This window comes from Penicillium coprophilum, assembly GCF_028826855.1.
Source record: "Penicillium coprophilum strain IBT 35676 chromosome Unknown utg000002l_segment0_segment1, whole genome shotgun sequence".
NCBI classification, from domain to species: domain Eukaryota; kingdom Fungi; phylum Ascomycota; class Eurotiomycetes; order Eurotiales; family Aspergillaceae; genus Penicillium; species Penicillium coprophilum.
The window spans coordinates 3,772,584-3,787,917 of record NW_026622722.1 but is presented as its reverse complement, the minus strand read 5'-3'; the positions used below and the strand labels follow the sequence as shown (position 1 = coordinate 3,787,917).

The 15,334-nt window shown below is 48.8% G+C and overlaps 7 protein-coding genes across 7 annotated transcripts; 2 read left to right on the top strand and 5 right to left on the bottom strand.

Moving 5' to 3' along the window:
- Window positions 1-186: 186 nt before the first annotated feature.
- Window positions 187-2,180, bottom strand: N7500_003489 (putative Patatin-like serine hydrolase; the record flags this gene model as incomplete). Its single annotated transcript, XM_056674635.1, has 3 exons — window positions 187-1,417; window positions 1,470-2,055; window positions 2,108-2,180. 3 exons carry the CDS (start codon window positions 2,178-2,180, stop codon window positions 187-189), a joined length of 1,890 nt encoding a protein of 629 aa, XP_056535160.1.
- Window positions 2,181-2,848: 668 nt separating this feature from the next.
- On the bottom strand, window positions 2,849-4,196 carry N7500_003488 (MOSC domain protein; the record flags this gene model as incomplete). The annotated part of the gene is made up of 3 exons (XM_056674634.1): window positions 2,849-2,871; window positions 2,936-4,133; window positions 4,182-4,196. The coding sequence occupies 3 exons, from the start codon at window positions 4,194-4,196 to the stop codon at window positions 2,849-2,851; spliced, it is 1,236 nt and encodes a 411-aa protein (XP_056535159.1).
- Window positions 4,197-4,491: 295 nt separating this feature from the next.
- N7500_003487 (serine hydroxymethyltransferase) lies at window positions 4,492-6,296 on the bottom strand (the record flags this gene model as incomplete). The annotated part of the gene is made up of 5 exons (XM_056674633.1): window positions 4,492-5,636; window positions 5,690-5,827; window positions 5,887-5,980; window positions 6,041-6,097; window positions 6,153-6,296. 5 exons carry the CDS (start codon window positions 6,294-6,296, stop codon window positions 4,492-4,494), a joined length of 1,578 nt encoding a protein of 525 aa, XP_056535158.1.
- A 3,060-nt stretch (window positions 6,297-9,356) lies between these two features.
- N7500_003486 (putative GPI anchored protein) lies at window positions 9,357-9,946 on the top strand (the record flags this gene model as incomplete). The annotated part of the gene is made up of 3 exons (XM_056674632.1): window positions 9,357-9,497; window positions 9,548-9,630; window positions 9,688-9,946. The coding sequence occupies 3 exons, from the start codon at window positions 9,357-9,359 to the stop codon at window positions 9,944-9,946; spliced, it is 483 nt and encodes a 160-aa protein (XP_056535157.1).
- A 626-nt stretch (window positions 9,947-10,572) lies between these two features.
- N7500_003485 (uncharacterized protein) lies at window positions 10,573-11,631 on the top strand (the record flags this gene model as incomplete). The annotated part of the gene is made up of 2 exons (XM_056674631.1): window positions 10,573-10,647; window positions 10,768-11,631. The coding sequence occupies 2 exons, from the start codon at window positions 10,573-10,575 to the stop codon at window positions 11,629-11,631; spliced, it is 939 nt and encodes a 312-aa protein (XP_056535156.1).
- Window positions 11,632-11,912: 281 nt separating this feature from the next.
- N7500_003484 (sterol desaturase family protein) lies at window positions 11,913-12,971 on the bottom strand (the record flags this gene model as incomplete). Its single annotated transcript, XM_056674630.1, has 1 exon — window positions 11,913-12,971. One exon carries the CDS (start codon window positions 12,969-12,971, stop codon window positions 11,913-11,915), a length of 1,059 nt encoding a protein of 352 aa, XP_056535155.1.
- Window positions 12,972-13,433: 462 nt separating this feature from the next.
- On the bottom strand, window positions 13,434-14,750 carry N7500_003483 (uncharacterized protein; the record flags this gene model as incomplete). The annotated part of the gene is made up of 5 exons (XM_056674629.1): window positions 13,434-13,854; window positions 13,932-14,284; window positions 14,335-14,402; window positions 14,450-14,506; window positions 14,561-14,750. The coding sequence occupies 5 exons, from the start codon at window positions 14,748-14,750 to the stop codon at window positions 13,434-13,436; spliced, it is 1,089 nt and encodes a 362-aa protein (XP_056535154.1).
- Between the last annotated feature and the right edge of the window lie 584 nt (window positions 14,751-15,334).

Here is a 15,334-nt window from a genome sequence, read left to right as displayed (position 1 = left end):
GCCCAAAGTCACTGGCTTTAGGTCAACTAAGATAAACCCATAAACAGGCATGCGCCTGAGACGCCTTATCAACCCTAATCAACCGTCTCAGCAGAGGGGTATTCAGCAAGAAAGACACAAAAACAATATAATGCACAGCGTAAAGACAGAAAAAAAACATCAAGTCTCGAGCTGAAACGTGGGAAGTCATCCCCGCACGTGGTAGCTAGGCTTCCGTTGCCGGTTCACTGTTGGTGGTGGCTCATCAACTGGGTAAGGAGGCCGGACTTTGGTGTTCGAGTTAGAAGGTGCCTGGGAGAAGAGCGGGGCAGGCATGGCCACGCCACCGTCATCTTGAGCTGGGTATGGGATGGGCGTCTTGGGTGGCACCGGTGGCGCCATGCCATTGATTGTAAAATACTCATCACTGCGAGAGGGTGAACTCTGTTGTTGCGAGCTTGGGCGGCTTCCAAGCTCGTGGCTTCGACGATAATCACTGCCAGAATGCCGGGGTGGGGAGGTAGAGGTGCTATCTTGAGGTGTTGGGTGAGCCGGAAGCGTGTCATCTGGTGGTGATGTAGTCACCACGGTTGGAATGGATGGTGGCGCTTGTGAATGTGGATGGTGATGTGCGAAGTCAACAAACTCAGCAGGTAATTCCGCAGGTAGTTCGACAGCGGAGTGCGAAGGGGGTGGAACGTGTGATTGTGATTGAACGGAAGGAAGCGAAAGCTCTTCATTCTCAAGATCAAAAGATAGGTCATCACGATCGCCACCAGCTGCGGCATGGGTCGCTAGACGGCGGTTCATGCGCTCGATCTTAGCAAATCTGACACCTGCTTCAAGAATCATCTTCTTGACCTCAGGTCTGGCCAGATACTGTCGTGTGTTGGTACTGATATCGGCTAGCCGGTTCCATTCGTTCATGCCAAACTCGCCAACTCCGACTTCAACGTTAAGGCGGAAATAATTGTCTTTACTGACATTGCGTTTGGCAAGACGGTCTCGAAGCATCTCGTTATGGATATCCTCGCAGCCCTCGATCTTCGTCATCAGTCGACGCCGCGCTTCAGCGAATGTGCCGAATGAGTCGCCGAAGAAATCCTCCCACCATTCATGCTGTCGGTTGTTAGTACCAGCGGGGCGCTTTCCAGTTCCCACACTGATAAAGACCCCGACTTCCCGACCTGGCCACTCATTCACAATAGCCTCATCAAGGATTAGCGGCGCGGGGTTGAATGTCCCATGGCCCTCATCAATAAAATAGTGTTGACCAATCTGGATAGGTTTGAAAGCAAGCCCTGTCGCAGATGTCGCACGTCCTGCTTGCCAGATAGTGCAGTCGAATTCGGGTGGAGGTTCTCGGCGGGAGTCGTAGGACCGTAGAAGGACAGCCGATCCTTTGCGCGGGGTGCCCTTGTACATCGCAGTGACCGCACTATATTTCACATCAGTACTAGCGACTCATATTTTTGCAATGTAGAACTCACGTTTTCGTCCGATTCTCTCGATTATCATAAAGAAGAGCATCCGGATTACCCCAACGTAAACCGTTAAGAAATACGGAGCCTCTCTGGCTTGTCGGAGACATTGGATGCGAAGCAGCAGCGGTGCTGAAACTGCCCCGACTTATCGAGCGTTGCGGAATAGAGGCTGGGCTATACGGCAAGCTGGCCATGGAAGCCATAGAGTCACGATTGGGGGCATTTCCCGTGTCATTTCCCTCCGCCTCGAACACTGTATGTTCCCGCACACATTCCCGGATCGCCTCCTCAAGTTTCGAGGCCTTGAACAAAGTCGAGCGGTAGGGAATACCAGCAATGGTCTTGTCGGTCTCAAATACTTTGCGAGTCATGCGCACATAAACTTCTTTGCAAGTCTCGAGATCTAGGCGGAGGCGACCGAGCATCAGGGCGATCAAGCCGCCAGTGCCGGTACCGGCGATCAAGTCGAAGTGATCGCAAGGTTTGGGAATCTGGTCGCGACGCGGAGGTTTGCCTTCACATTCAACATAGGTGCGGTACATGAGTTCCTGGAGGAGAATAAGCATGGAGTATCCGCGAACACCACCGCCATCTGTTCAGGTCAGCTGAGTCTGATATAGGTCGAGAAGAGAGATGATACTAACCTAGAGACAGAATGCGTAGGGGAGGACCTTTGGTAGTATCCTTGCGGCGCAGATGGTCTGGATCCATGGCCATTGTAGCAGTTATGTTTTGGAACGATTACGATCGCTCTTTTTTTCCCTGCTGCGGCAGCTTACCCGCGGCGGGGCTCAGCGATGCCTTATGCACCGGATCGCGGGATGATTGGCGCCTGACCGATCAGGTCTTGGAAGGAGGTAGAAGCGTCACACAGGTGGAACAATGATCAAATGCAGCTCTAGATGGATGCCTGACAAGTCGGTGTGAGAGTTGTGGACTCCAAATAGGCAGCGGTGTATGGGTGATCGGAGGGGGCTTGAGCCACAGTTCCTGAATAGTTCGGTAAGGCTGGACTTGCAAGTGTATAGGAGTCGCACAAGTCACTGAATAAAAGAGAAGACGAAACTGAGTCAAAATTATTGCAAGTTTATTCTTAGAAATCGAATTCAAGTCCACATTCAGTTGCTTTTCCATGGATCAAAACAGTCAGGTGACTGGTAACTAGTGGCGGTGTCTATGATGTAATTGTGGCTGTGTGCTTATCAAATTGCCTTCTTTGGCTTCTCACTCGGGTTTCACCCTACAACAGTAAGTACTTTTCACTATCAAGAGTCTGTTGCAAATTTTTCTATTACAAAAGCTTTGACCGAAATCTCGATACTGTAATCCCATCTCTAACCTGAAGTCCATTCCCTGGATGTTCTACCAAAAGAGAAGCCTACTTTTCAATTCGTCAGACCAGGCCAATCTAAGGAACCCAATTAGCATTCACTCCCATAGTTTTCTTCCCCAAAAAAAGGAGAAACACTTACCAAAAATAGATCTGCTAGTTCCTTTCTCGATAACCGTAACCTCATCCCCAACCCTCAGACTAATCCCTTCGCCCTTCGGCTCTAAGAAAGCATACCTACCAAACACAGGACTATACTTCGCCCCAGGATCTACCCTGCGATCCTTCATCAACTTCTTAAGCACAGCACCAGACTCACCAGTCCCCATCTTTCCAGTCTCGTAGTCAACATTAAGGCTCTGACAACGTACACAATTCCCCGTCAGCAACAGCTTAGGTGACTCACGCCCTAATCCAGCGTCTACAGTGAGCGCCCTCCAAAAGTCCTCTTCAAATGCCTCCCCTGCCCCCGAAACAACAATGTTAGGTCGGAACTTCGTGCGGTCCATCTCTTCCCCCTCCGGCAGTCGCGCTGAGACATTATCAACGGATGTCTCGGAGATAACGAGATAAGGCGCGCAGTCCGCAAAAGTAATACGGTCTTCTTTCTGTGCGTGTAGAGTGTAAAGGTAAAATAGCACCAGCGCCAACACTACCACACTGGTAGTGAAAAGGAAGGCGGGCGTGAGATTTTGAGCTGTCTGGGGGGCTATCCCGTCGCGTAATAGAGTACCGCCACGAAGGAAGATATTAATCCCAGAAGCTACAATGAGGACCAGGAGGACTTGCTCCCATTTTCTGTCTGGTCTTGTTAGACTTTCGCGTATTGTGCGGAGCGCGGGCTGTTTGTCTTGCTTTGCTGGCCCAAGTGTACCCAGCACCTCTCTTGAATTTGATCCAAGGTATGCTAGGACCACGGGGTACCCGAAACAGGCACTGAACCAGTCATTGTACTCTGCGCCCATATTGTATCCTGTCGTTGGACTCTGGTGCATTACGACCTTGACGGGCTTGAGGCTTTTAGGGTTGGGCTGGAGTGGGATTTCCAGTCTGTTGGTTTTGAGGGGCTTCGGAGTTGACTCTGATAGAGGAGGGTGGTATGTGATGATTAATTTTCCGCTGTCCTTTTCGGTCTGCGGATATTCGATGTCGGTGTGGAAGAGGACCATCTCTGGGAAGTGCGGGACATGCATATTCTTCAGGGTCGTGGCACCAGAGCTATCATGGGATGCAATGACTTTGAGGAGCATAAAGTGGCGGTCATATTGAAAGCCGCGTGTGGTTAGGATTCCCTCCGTGATCGTTGTTGGTCGGAGGGATTTAATCGGGTAGACATAGAGCTGACGCTGGGTTAGTATGTTTCCCGCATCGCAATTCCATGTTCCTACCTGGCTGACTTTCATGATTGTATGTGACCTGTGGATGAAGAAAACAGTAGATTGTACTCCGTACCTCGATGCAGTATGAAAGTCGTTTTGGCAAGCCGATCACGGCCCGAGGGCGGAAGATGATGACATCGTTCTCCATTCCCCGCATTGGACTTTGCGGAGTAAAACCCGCCTATACATTACATGCACATCACTTACTTGGCTAATTAACAATTCAATTTTTTTTATTGAGTCTAAGAAAGTCTTCAATCATATTCGTTTCGAAATCGTGCAAGAAAATATACAGAGGGAATCACAAAAAGAAAAACGTCTACTGGTCCTCAGCCCACGGTAAGCTGAAGGTACCAACCCAATCTTCGACCTCTTGGCGGAGCACAACAATCTCCGAGATCTCCTCACCCTGGCCCACGTAGTCTAAGAAAGCCTTAACAGTGTTCGGGTTCTTGACACTGCGGGACTGGGCGGATTCACGGGCAGCCTTGTCCAGCTTCTGTGTGATAGTGACCGCACGATCGACGATATCGGCGACGCGGATGAAGTCCTCGGGTTGGAAGCCACGGGAGGTCATGGCTGGAGTTCCTAAACGCAGACCGCCGGGCTTAAGTGCGGACTTGTCACCAGGCACGGTATTCTTATTGCTGGCGACACCACACAGCTCGAGAACGCGCTCAACGCGGGCACCATCCAGGCCGCGGTTCTTCAGATCTACTAGCACCAGGTGGTTATCGGTGCCACCGGAAACAATGTTGTAACCGAGCCCACCGTTGCTAGTGGAATCACCTAGGCGCTTGGCTAGCGCAGAGGCGTTGAGGAGCACTGTCTTCTGGTAGGCCTCGAAATCGGGTGTCTGAGCTTGCTTGAGGGCCACGGCCAGCGCGGTGATAGTGTGGTTGTGAGGGCCGCCCTGGTGGCCGGGGAAGACAGATGCATTGATAGGGTTCTCGAGATCGTACATGATGGGATTGCCCTTCTTGTCGGTGCTGCGCACACCCTTGCGGTAGAAGATCATGGCGCCACGTGGGCCGCGAAGAGACTTATGGGTGGTGGTGGTCACGACATCTGAGTAGGGGAAGGGAGATGGGAGCACGTCGGCAGCTACAAGACCCGAGATGTGGGCCATATCGGCCAGCAAGTAGGCGCCGACGGAGTCGGCGATCGCGCGCATGCGCGGGTAGTCAATCAGACGGCTGTAGGCCGAGGTACCCGCGATAATCAGCTTGGGTCGGTATAGGGTGGCCGACTTCTCCAATGCATCATAGTCGATCAGGCCAGTTGACTCATCGAGGCGGTAGGGGAAGGTCTCGAAGTATTTGGAGATGGCGGAGATCTTCTTGGTAGGGGTCTGATAACCGTGGGAGAGGTGGCCACCGTGGGGAAGGTCCAAGCCCATGAGGCGGTCGTGGGTGTTGAGGAGGGCGGAATAGGCCATGAGATTAGCGGGTGAGCCAGAAAGAGCTGGAGTGAGTTAGCTTCGCATATATAATAGAATCACGTCGACTGTATCATACGTTGGACGTTGACTCCCCATTCCTCCGGGTTCAGACGGAAGGTCTCCAAGGCACGCTGCTGGCATAATCGCTCAGAGGCATCAATGTGTTCGTTTCCTCCATAGTAGCGGGCACCGGGGTATCCCTCGGAATATTTGTCTGAATTACGATTAGGATGCTCTGTTAAGCAAGCAAAGGCGGGGACCCGGAGCACATACTTTGCATAACACTGCCAAGGGCATCGAGAACAGCTTGCGATGTGAAGTTCTCAGAGGGGATCAAATTGATAAAATGCTTTTGGCGTTTTTTCTCCTAGCATGGTTTTAGCACCTAGTCGGTCAATTGGTGAGCTCTCTATCAGCAATGACGCACCTTCTGCAGGATGTTGAAAACGGTGGGGTCGGACTCCTCCAGAGATGCCGCGAGCAGCTATTACATGGTCAGTCTGTATGCTGTAAGTGCCATTGAATCGATGGTCACCCACCTTGTGCTGCGTATCGCGAGTAGATGCTACTCCCCGCGATTGGGCCAATCTGGGCACGATAGAGCGAGCGGAGACAACGGCTGCCCGGGAGCTCCCAAGGGGGAGCAAGCGAGCAGCAGATCTACCACAGCGAGACAGATACATGGTGAAGCTGAAGAATGTCAATTCTCAAGCAGTGTATTATGTACTTAGCCGATAGGAAAGTGACGGCTTTTAAACTGATGCTTGTCGGACGAGCACTGGCATCTTTCCGTTGCCCGCGGAAAGCGGGAAAAATGCACTAGTCCCGTTTGAGCTCTCCGCCTGGTCCGTGCGTCGGCTGTTGATTTATCTTCGCTCGGCAAAAAAACTTTCTTCTTTTCTTCTTCACACAACTAAATCCAAGATGAAGAAACGGCGTTTTAATCTGTGTCAGCACTCGTCGGTGACGGCTGGACTTCGGTTTAGCTGGCGCTGGACGGGCGCTGCTGAAAGGTCCCACGCCTCTTAACCATCCTTAGAGGGGCCAGTACCATCTGATTGGAATTGTTGTGTTGGTTCTTGTTAAATCCACATCCCCATGAACCCCTTCGTGGCAATTCCACTGTTGCATTGGCGACACTCTAGTACAGTGAGGGGTATACGATTATCGTATGCTCCGAGTGACTCGAGTACAATTACCTTAATAGTATCAGTATATAATCGCTATTCAATATTCACATCACTTGACGTGTGTTGCTGTTTCCAATTTTCCTCTCATGTTTTACGCATTCAACCCTCCCAAGATTAGGATATATGTACTGAGCCCCAATATGTTGTAACAAGAGGTCAGGAGCATTGATACTTTCTAGAGAGCATACGACACATGAGCCGCATGTGTTGTATGTATCATTGTAGGGTGCAATCATCGCGGTAATCATCACCAATACAATATCGTGTAGACTACTCCATACTTCGTATGTACTCAGGATTAAATGGGATTAAAGGCAAGAATAGAAAAACTTAGTCAACTAAGCTCGTCCACCCCTATCCCGTACCCTATCTTACATTGCTCATCACGTTGTCATCAAGTATAACTCAGGTAATCCTCACATTGGCGGTTACATATATCCTCCAAACAAGATTCATAACCAATGCCAGCCTAACGCATAGTGATCGTGAATCAAATCCAGTTCCCGTTCCCCAACTCACCTTCTGTTAAGGTTTCTGCTCCGCTTAGCGTAGTATGCGGCAGGCCTATTGCCAGCCGTTCTATCGGGTTGCTTCATCATTAAAAATATGTTGAGTTTCAGCAATCAATGACCCTCAGCATAAGCCAAATGATATTGAGATATCCTCGTTTTGTGGCCATCACCAACGGAGTCGTAGAGGCAGATGACCCTGCAAGGGGGTCTGCGTTTTGTCTAACAAGAAATGAACGAAGATGTCCGCATTTCCTGAGCCTGGTCTGACTCCAAATCCGATCACATGATCAAGAGGCGACTTTGCTAGAGGTGATTCTCTAGTCGTACCGTGATTTGTATCTGTCTGTGGCGCCGGATACTTGTGTATTGTCATTCCCAATATGTTTCGATCACCCCGGGCTTCCGGGCAGCAGGCTGAGGATTCAACAATCCTCTGTCCAATAGGAGGCTAAACAAAGGAGAACATGTTTAACTGACAGCGATATATATGGCTCCCGCGGCATCTGCACTTCCTGGCAAAACGTTCAGTCCATTGCCCAAGACAAGCCTTGTCATTGCTTCATTTCCCGTCACTGCCGCTACCAGCAGGGGCTTGCAACGGTATGCCTCTTTCTAGGAGAATTTGGACTGTTTCGGTATAACCAATCAAGGAGAAAGCGGGAAATCCCAGGATGTTCTACAGCCAGATAGATGTACGGCAGATCACCAATCTCCGTTTCTTGGTGATGCCAGCGTCCCATGCCATTTGGCTCTGTGCCGTGATTGAGGAGAAACTCGACAATATTCAGATTTCCTCATGTAACCCGATTTGGATCGATGCCATGCTCTTATAGAAGACGTACGATGACTTGTTGGTTTTCGAATATAGCCATATACAAGTACTCCCATCCTTTATGACATATTGCCCCGGAGAGCCTTGCTTCGAGCGCCAGCTTCGCAGTTGCTACATTACCGGTTTCCGCTGCCCAGCGCAGGGCACGGTGGAAGTAAGAACCGGCATCTCATTGCTAGAGAAAGGGTTCAGGGGCAGGCGTAACGTTCTGCATGTTTGGACAAAAGGGTTGAGGGACTACAAGTCTACGGATAAAACATGGGCCAGCGGATCAGGCCTGAAGTATGGGTCTTTCAGGTAAGGGAGATTGTAGAGACTCCATTTGTCAGACATGGACGTTAAAATGTGACAAATGATCTTAGGTGGCAGATCTAGAAGATGCATCTCTTACTTAGAATTGTCTGACAACCTTCCAAGACTGGAAAATCTTTCCTTTTATTCAGTAAAGCAATCAACGGGTCGTCACGAACCATGGATGGATGCTTCATTGCATAAGCACCCGAGGAGACCCCCCGGGAACCTCAGAAGTATAAGAAGTGTATATAAATCAGAGTCGAATTCAAGAGATGTTTGGGAGTTTTAATTTGTCTGAAGAATATAGCCAAAATGTCAAGCCATTTATGTTGTACACCATAATTCTTCATGGAAATGAAGTCATCAGAATAACAAAATTAATATAATAAGCCGATCAAAGAACCTAGAACTACAAATGGCCAATGCCCAGAGAAGTTCAACCCTAGCCCACCAGTGCCTAATTGGGAAACGATCCACCGGGCCACGCATCTCGAACCGGTTCTTGAGGGCGTGTGCGTAAGGGAAAAGGAGAACGCTAGGGGCAAAGTGACATTGATGTTCATAGTAATTGGGTGGTATCTCTAAGTACCTTTCCAAATTACTCCTATCCACCGTTTATTTATTTTTTTTGGGTCACTATTGCCACTCTCCTGTACCCCTTTTCCCGTTTTTTTGTTTTTGTTTTTCCTGTACCCTGGCCCTGACACCTTAGTGGCACGGGTACCTGAATCTCATTTTAATATTACAAGTTATAAACTCTCCTCCCCCCCCTTCTTCTTCCCTCTTCACCCACGCTTACATTCTCTAAATCCCCGGTTTTCAACCGATTACATTCTTTTGAACCCCCTGTCATTCATTCTGCATATAACCTTCTATCTGAACATTTTTGGAATCATTCCAGTCAACTCTATCACAATGCGTTTCACTATTGCCACTCTTGCTCTTGCCGCCGGTGCCATGGCCAATGTTGTCACCGAGACTGTCACCGAGTACACCACCTACTGCCCTGAGGCTACCTCCGTTGTGCACGGAGGCCACACTTACAGCATCTCTACCGTATGTTTGCCTCGAACAATCAAGTCCGACGCATACTAATAGCATTGCAGCCCGGTGTCATCACTATGACCCACGGTCCCTTCACCGTCACTCGTCCCCTGGTGACCTCCACCGTGACTGAGTGCAAGAGCTGGTGAGATTTTTTTTTTCTTGATTCAGTCCAATCAATCCAATCTAACACATGGCTCAGCTCTTCCTCCATCCCTGCTGTCCCCACTCCCGTGGCTCCTAGCAGCACCCCCCTCATCTCCGTCCCCGGCGGTGTCACCTCCACCCCTCTGGTCCCCGGCTCCGTCCCCACTGGTGCCCCCAGTGGCCCCGGTGCCCCCAGCGGTCCCTCCAGCGCCACCCCCTCCCAGCCCGCCTTCAACGCAGGTGCCATCAACGCCGCTACTGGTGCTGGTGCCGGTCTGGTTGCCGTCTTCGGTGCTGTTGCCCTCCTGCTGTAAAGCAGCTGAGCGTGTCAATGAGGTGAAGAGATAGTTTTGTTGACTGGTATTATCGCTTGATGATATCTGCACGATGCTATCGGGTGTATATGTCTTGTCTACGTTTTAGATAATACATAATGAGCCCTCTTGGGTCAAATTTTCATGTCTGCCTTTCTTGTGGAGCCTATATTCTGTTGGTTTTTGCGCATTATTCTCCTGGACATAACGCTTTTTATTATATTTACATCTGCCTTCGATCAAGAATGATCTCTTACTTTCTACTCTTACATTGGACCTGAGATACTCCGCCTGTGAACATAGAGCTCTTTGCAGATATTTGTAGTCATCAATTGATATGTATACTATGTGGAATTAATTATCACTATCATTTTCACATCTCATCATCTGCCATGCAACTGACACTTATCAAGTTTGATATTGAAACTCATGTTCCCAGACCTTCCAATTATTTGTCGTTCTCACTTGTTCTCATTTGTTATCCGTAGCTACGGACATGTATAAATTATTGTCAATACTCTATCTGCACAACTCATCATCCTTCTCCATCTTTGTATCTCCCATCATCCCCTCGGCCCCATAGAAGCCTCTGGTACCTCCATTCCATCACCAATCTGGCCAAAAAGATGTCACCTTCTACAAAGGAAAAGATCCAGGGTTCAGTCCTCTTTCCAGATCCCACATATGCTAAAGAGGTGAAGGTCCGGTTTCACAACTTATACTTACATCATGAGCTCAATGATCCTCATAATTACTATATTTGATACCACAACACAGTCTATAGATGATGACAAAGATGCTGACATACATGTACGCCATAGGATCTCCTCGATGACAGCTCTTCAGAGTCGATTGACACTGTTGCGACCAAAAAGCGCAAGCGGGGAGATCGATCTGGGGCCAAGTATTTGACGACGAGTTCCGCAATGGAGACCCTGTCCCCGGGATCGATTCACTCCAAGACCCCCAAGACGTCACGCAACAGGTTGCACAAGTCCTTACACAAGAAGGGCTCTAGGAGAGGCAACAGTCCCACCGAGTATGCCATGCCGCATGAAATATTACGGTCCACACCTCCCACGTCCACCCTACGAGAATTCGCGCCGAAGTCGTCGGATCAGAAGGTCGCTAAGGAAGCTACTTCTACAATGCCCACGCCCACGAATTCTTTTGAACTCGGAGATCTCCCACCTTCAGAGTTCATCGTCCCCCGCGATCTGGAGTTTGGTTTGGGCATATTTGATTGCTCGTCGGAGAGGGAAAATTCATGCAACCCAGTCTCCGAATACCTACTCGAGCAGCAGAACGAAATGCCCACTCCGTACACCCCAGTTTTGCGTGCGGTGTCGCAGTACAATGAGCGCCTTCGGGGCCAGTGTGGAAGCGGGTGTGAGACACAGATGGTGCGCCAGATGTATGATGAGCTAGGTGATATCTCTGAGCGCATTGAAAACATTATGCGTGGGATTAGTGTGATGCTAGAGAAGAATGTGATGGATGATTGTGAATTCAATGGTTTCGATGATCAATTTGGTGACCATTCTGAGGAGGAATTCCCCGGTGCGCTCAAGGGCGGTTCTAAAAGCCCGTTGGGGTGGAGCGATGGGGAAGACAATGCACTCTTTGTGGCTGATGAACGCGTTTACCCTGGTGAGTGTGGCAGCGGCGTGTATGGGGATGACTAGATGGGCAATTTCACTTTCTAATTACAAGAGCTTGCTGCACACATTGCACGCTTATCTCCATTAGCTGTATCGCCTACAAAGATCGGAAAGGACATGACCCTAGAATGATTTTCAATTTCACACCACCAGACATGCTTGCTTCCGTCATTTCATAGATGTTCCCTTTGGGCGAAGTGAGACCTTGAGGGATAGTCCTCAAGCTTATGCATATTCGTTAATCATGTAGACTCCAAGTCACAATGATATCTCGTAGCAACATAACTCATTTCCATATCCATACTTCAAAAAAGCGGCATCGTCACCCGATTTGTGTAATCAACATTCTCTTTCACGCTTTCAATGCGCTCATGACAAGTGCCAAAAATCCTATCCCAAAGACGAGTCTGCTTGCCATAGTTATGGCTTTTTCTCCATCCATAGCGGTGATGTAGATCATGATCTTCAATCACCAACTCAGCATCGAACAATTCTAGCAGCCAATTTACCGTAGAGGGGGCACCGCCATGAAGTCGAAGTCCACTATGTCCAATGAACTCTGAGAATGCAATATATTGAAAGCAGATCCACCATCCGTAGAAACCCATAGGTAGCCCAATAATTTTCAACGTGGTATACGCGAGCAGTGGAATACCCGTAATATCCATAAATTCTTGTTCATGGTCGGCGTATGCAGAAAGCAAAGGATTGGGATGTTTCGTCAGATGGTGTCTACGGTGGAATTTCCATAGAGGGCCCACCGAGTGCATCATACGGTGATACCAGTAGAACCAGAAGTCGACCGTAATACTGTACAGACCGATCTCCAAAGGAAGCCACTTCCATTCTAGCGATGTCGGCATCTCCTCCGAGTGATAGGTCAGAAATACAGCCATCACCATACGCAGCGTTGCGGTGGATATAAGCTCCCGTATCACCTTGCCCACGCCAACATCGGGGATCTCATCCCGAGGATGCTTGTCGCCATCCAAGAAGCCATAGACATGACCTAGGCGGCGCATGACGTGCATTTCGTGAATTCCATTTAGCTTGAACGCACTAGAATATAAAGCAAAGGCTGCAATCGGGTGCAGGTTTTGGCCGGTGTAGGTTATGTAGACGTGGTGTAGTGTGAGCGGGATCGCGGCGTGTAGTAGAATCCACAAGTGGACCGTCCATTCTCGTATGACGGGGATTTGATCTTTCTTCGAGAAGATTGGAACCTCCGCATCAAAGTCAATGAGATGCAGGCCAAGGAGCTCAATCATCCAATGTGAGAAGTTCCATTGAGATCGGTCTTTGCGCCAGGTAGATACCATGGAGTCTTCCGGATTGCGCTTGACGGTGGTCGTTTGAATAGACATCATTAATTAGATTTGAGCTTTACCCCGGATAAGAGATAGCACCGGGGCTAAAGGCAGATTTATATCAAATTCTTAGACACCTCTGTTCGTCCAAAGTGGGTTGGGTATAGCCACCATGTGAAGTCATGATCGACACACACAACCACACCCAACCCTCAAACAAGAGACATTGTCAGAACTCTGTAATTGATGTGAACAAATTAAATCAGGCATATCCAAGCGTTGGAAATTCCTAAACAGGGATGGAGTGCGGGTTTGGATCGTGGGGGAGGACGTTAAGACTTGTGATTGAGTCGTTTGCCTCGGTCCGAATGTCTACGAAGGGGAAATTGATCAGGGTCTTATTTGGTTGCTGATCTCACCATCTTGTGAGATATGAGATATTCAGAATTCCAAATTGATGGGACGGTGATTCGTACAAAACATCCAAAAATCTATGTATCTTTCTTTTGGCTGTGATCCTCAACCCAGAATTTTGTCAGCACTATCATTGTCCCCGCGATACACGTGCGTGTGCTCTTCATCCATTTTGAACGATTGGTGGACGGAGATATCTTTAGTGCCGGTAAATCGATCGGCATTCTCACCATGGATGCTGTGCAGCTGATACGAGTGCTGCCCTCCAATATTCTTGGGCTGGAACCTGTCCACAGGGGTATCCTCTGTGAGTTTTGTAGTACCGCGCGAGCGGGACGAGAATAGGGAAAGCCGCGGTAGATATATAGCTATCAGGCGCTTGAACCGCATTGCGCAGGCGCAGATGATGCCAAGATTGACCTCAACAAGGGACCATACTCCTAGGATTGCTTCGGTATATGTTGTATCGGCAGTTTTGCCGAGGAGCAAAACGTATGGCAGGCGAGCTATTGAGCAGACGATGACACTGTGAAATGGGGCTTAGCGGGAATTATCTCTGGAGAGACTGTGAAACACTTCAAATTGAAGAGAGCACAAACGTACCCAGATCCCAGAGCCAACAGGCAGCCCACCGTGACTTTTTGTTTCGTTGAAAAATGAAGACTGTGGATCGTGGGGATCGGAATGACGATCACAGCTAAATCAGAGGCAATGTTCAGAACTGCCTGAGATAAGGCAACGTTCTCTAGGCATACTGTAGTTCCTGCATGAAGAGGATTACACGGTCCTCCGGCGATGATGCATAAGGTCAGAGTGTATGCAAAGATCGCTACTGCGACCGCCACGACAAGGTAGCGGTACATCTTTGCGGGATTGATTTGATATAAGACAGACAGAATCGCCATCTTGGTAATGCATGGACATATCAAATAAGTCAAGGTATTGACGAGCAGCCTCTGATTCTTGTTAGTCGGTGTCCTCCAGGATATGCAAAGAAGCATCTCACTTTGTTGAACTCCATGAGATCTTCCAGGTTAACATTCCACATGTGCTTTCCCCAACCATAATTCATTACTATTTGCGTCAGATTATAGCTTAGTACAAAGGTATAAAAGACCAACAGTTGACCATAGTCACAAAATAGACCAGCGCAATGCCATAGGATATCGTGATAGTGACTATCGAGTGTAGTATAAGTGTCTAGCAGGGCATCAAAGCGGTTCGTATCATACTCAAATCTATTTCAATCTTCTTGATCAGCTTAAAAGCCTGGAAGTAACGAAGAGCAAGGAATATTGTGGCAATGAGATAGGTGACCCCAAAGGCAATCACAGTCCCTAATTGCAACGAGTTATAGGGCTCATGAAAATGTGATTCCTTGCCACTCGGTGGTGGCATTCCTGGGGTCGTAGCCAGGTCCATTGTACCTGATTGCGGAGTCAACGCGATCCATATTGACCTGGAGCTCTGCTTCTATACTATATAGCCCCTGTCCAGGCGTCCGCAAATTTCCCGCCACGCGGACTGGATCCTTGTCCATCTTAGTCAAAGGGATTCAGAACGGCAGAAGAAAATGACCGTAACCAGTAACATTAGAGGGCTATGAAACTCAAGTGGGGACTCGTCTATCCTAGTGCATGCTGCTAGCAGAGCTAACTGCCGTGGACTGCACTTTCTTGGCCTATCACAAAGACATTGTTCCTTCCAACGTTTGAATCCTCCACAAATGGTACTTATGCCACGCTACGACAAAATATCATGAAATCAGAGGCTTGCCAAATTTCAAGAAGAATGGAACAAGTGGAGATCAGCACTAGTACGGAGTATAGAGCGCATTGGATCTAGCCTTCAAAAACCCCCCGCGCTATCTTTTTGACACCCATTGGAAATAGGGGTTTCCAACGGAATGATATTAACACATGTGATTCTTCTTTCCCCAAACCCAGTAATCTACTGTGATATTTCTTTGGTGCTGTCTGTTTCTTCTCCGTGATAGACCAATACAC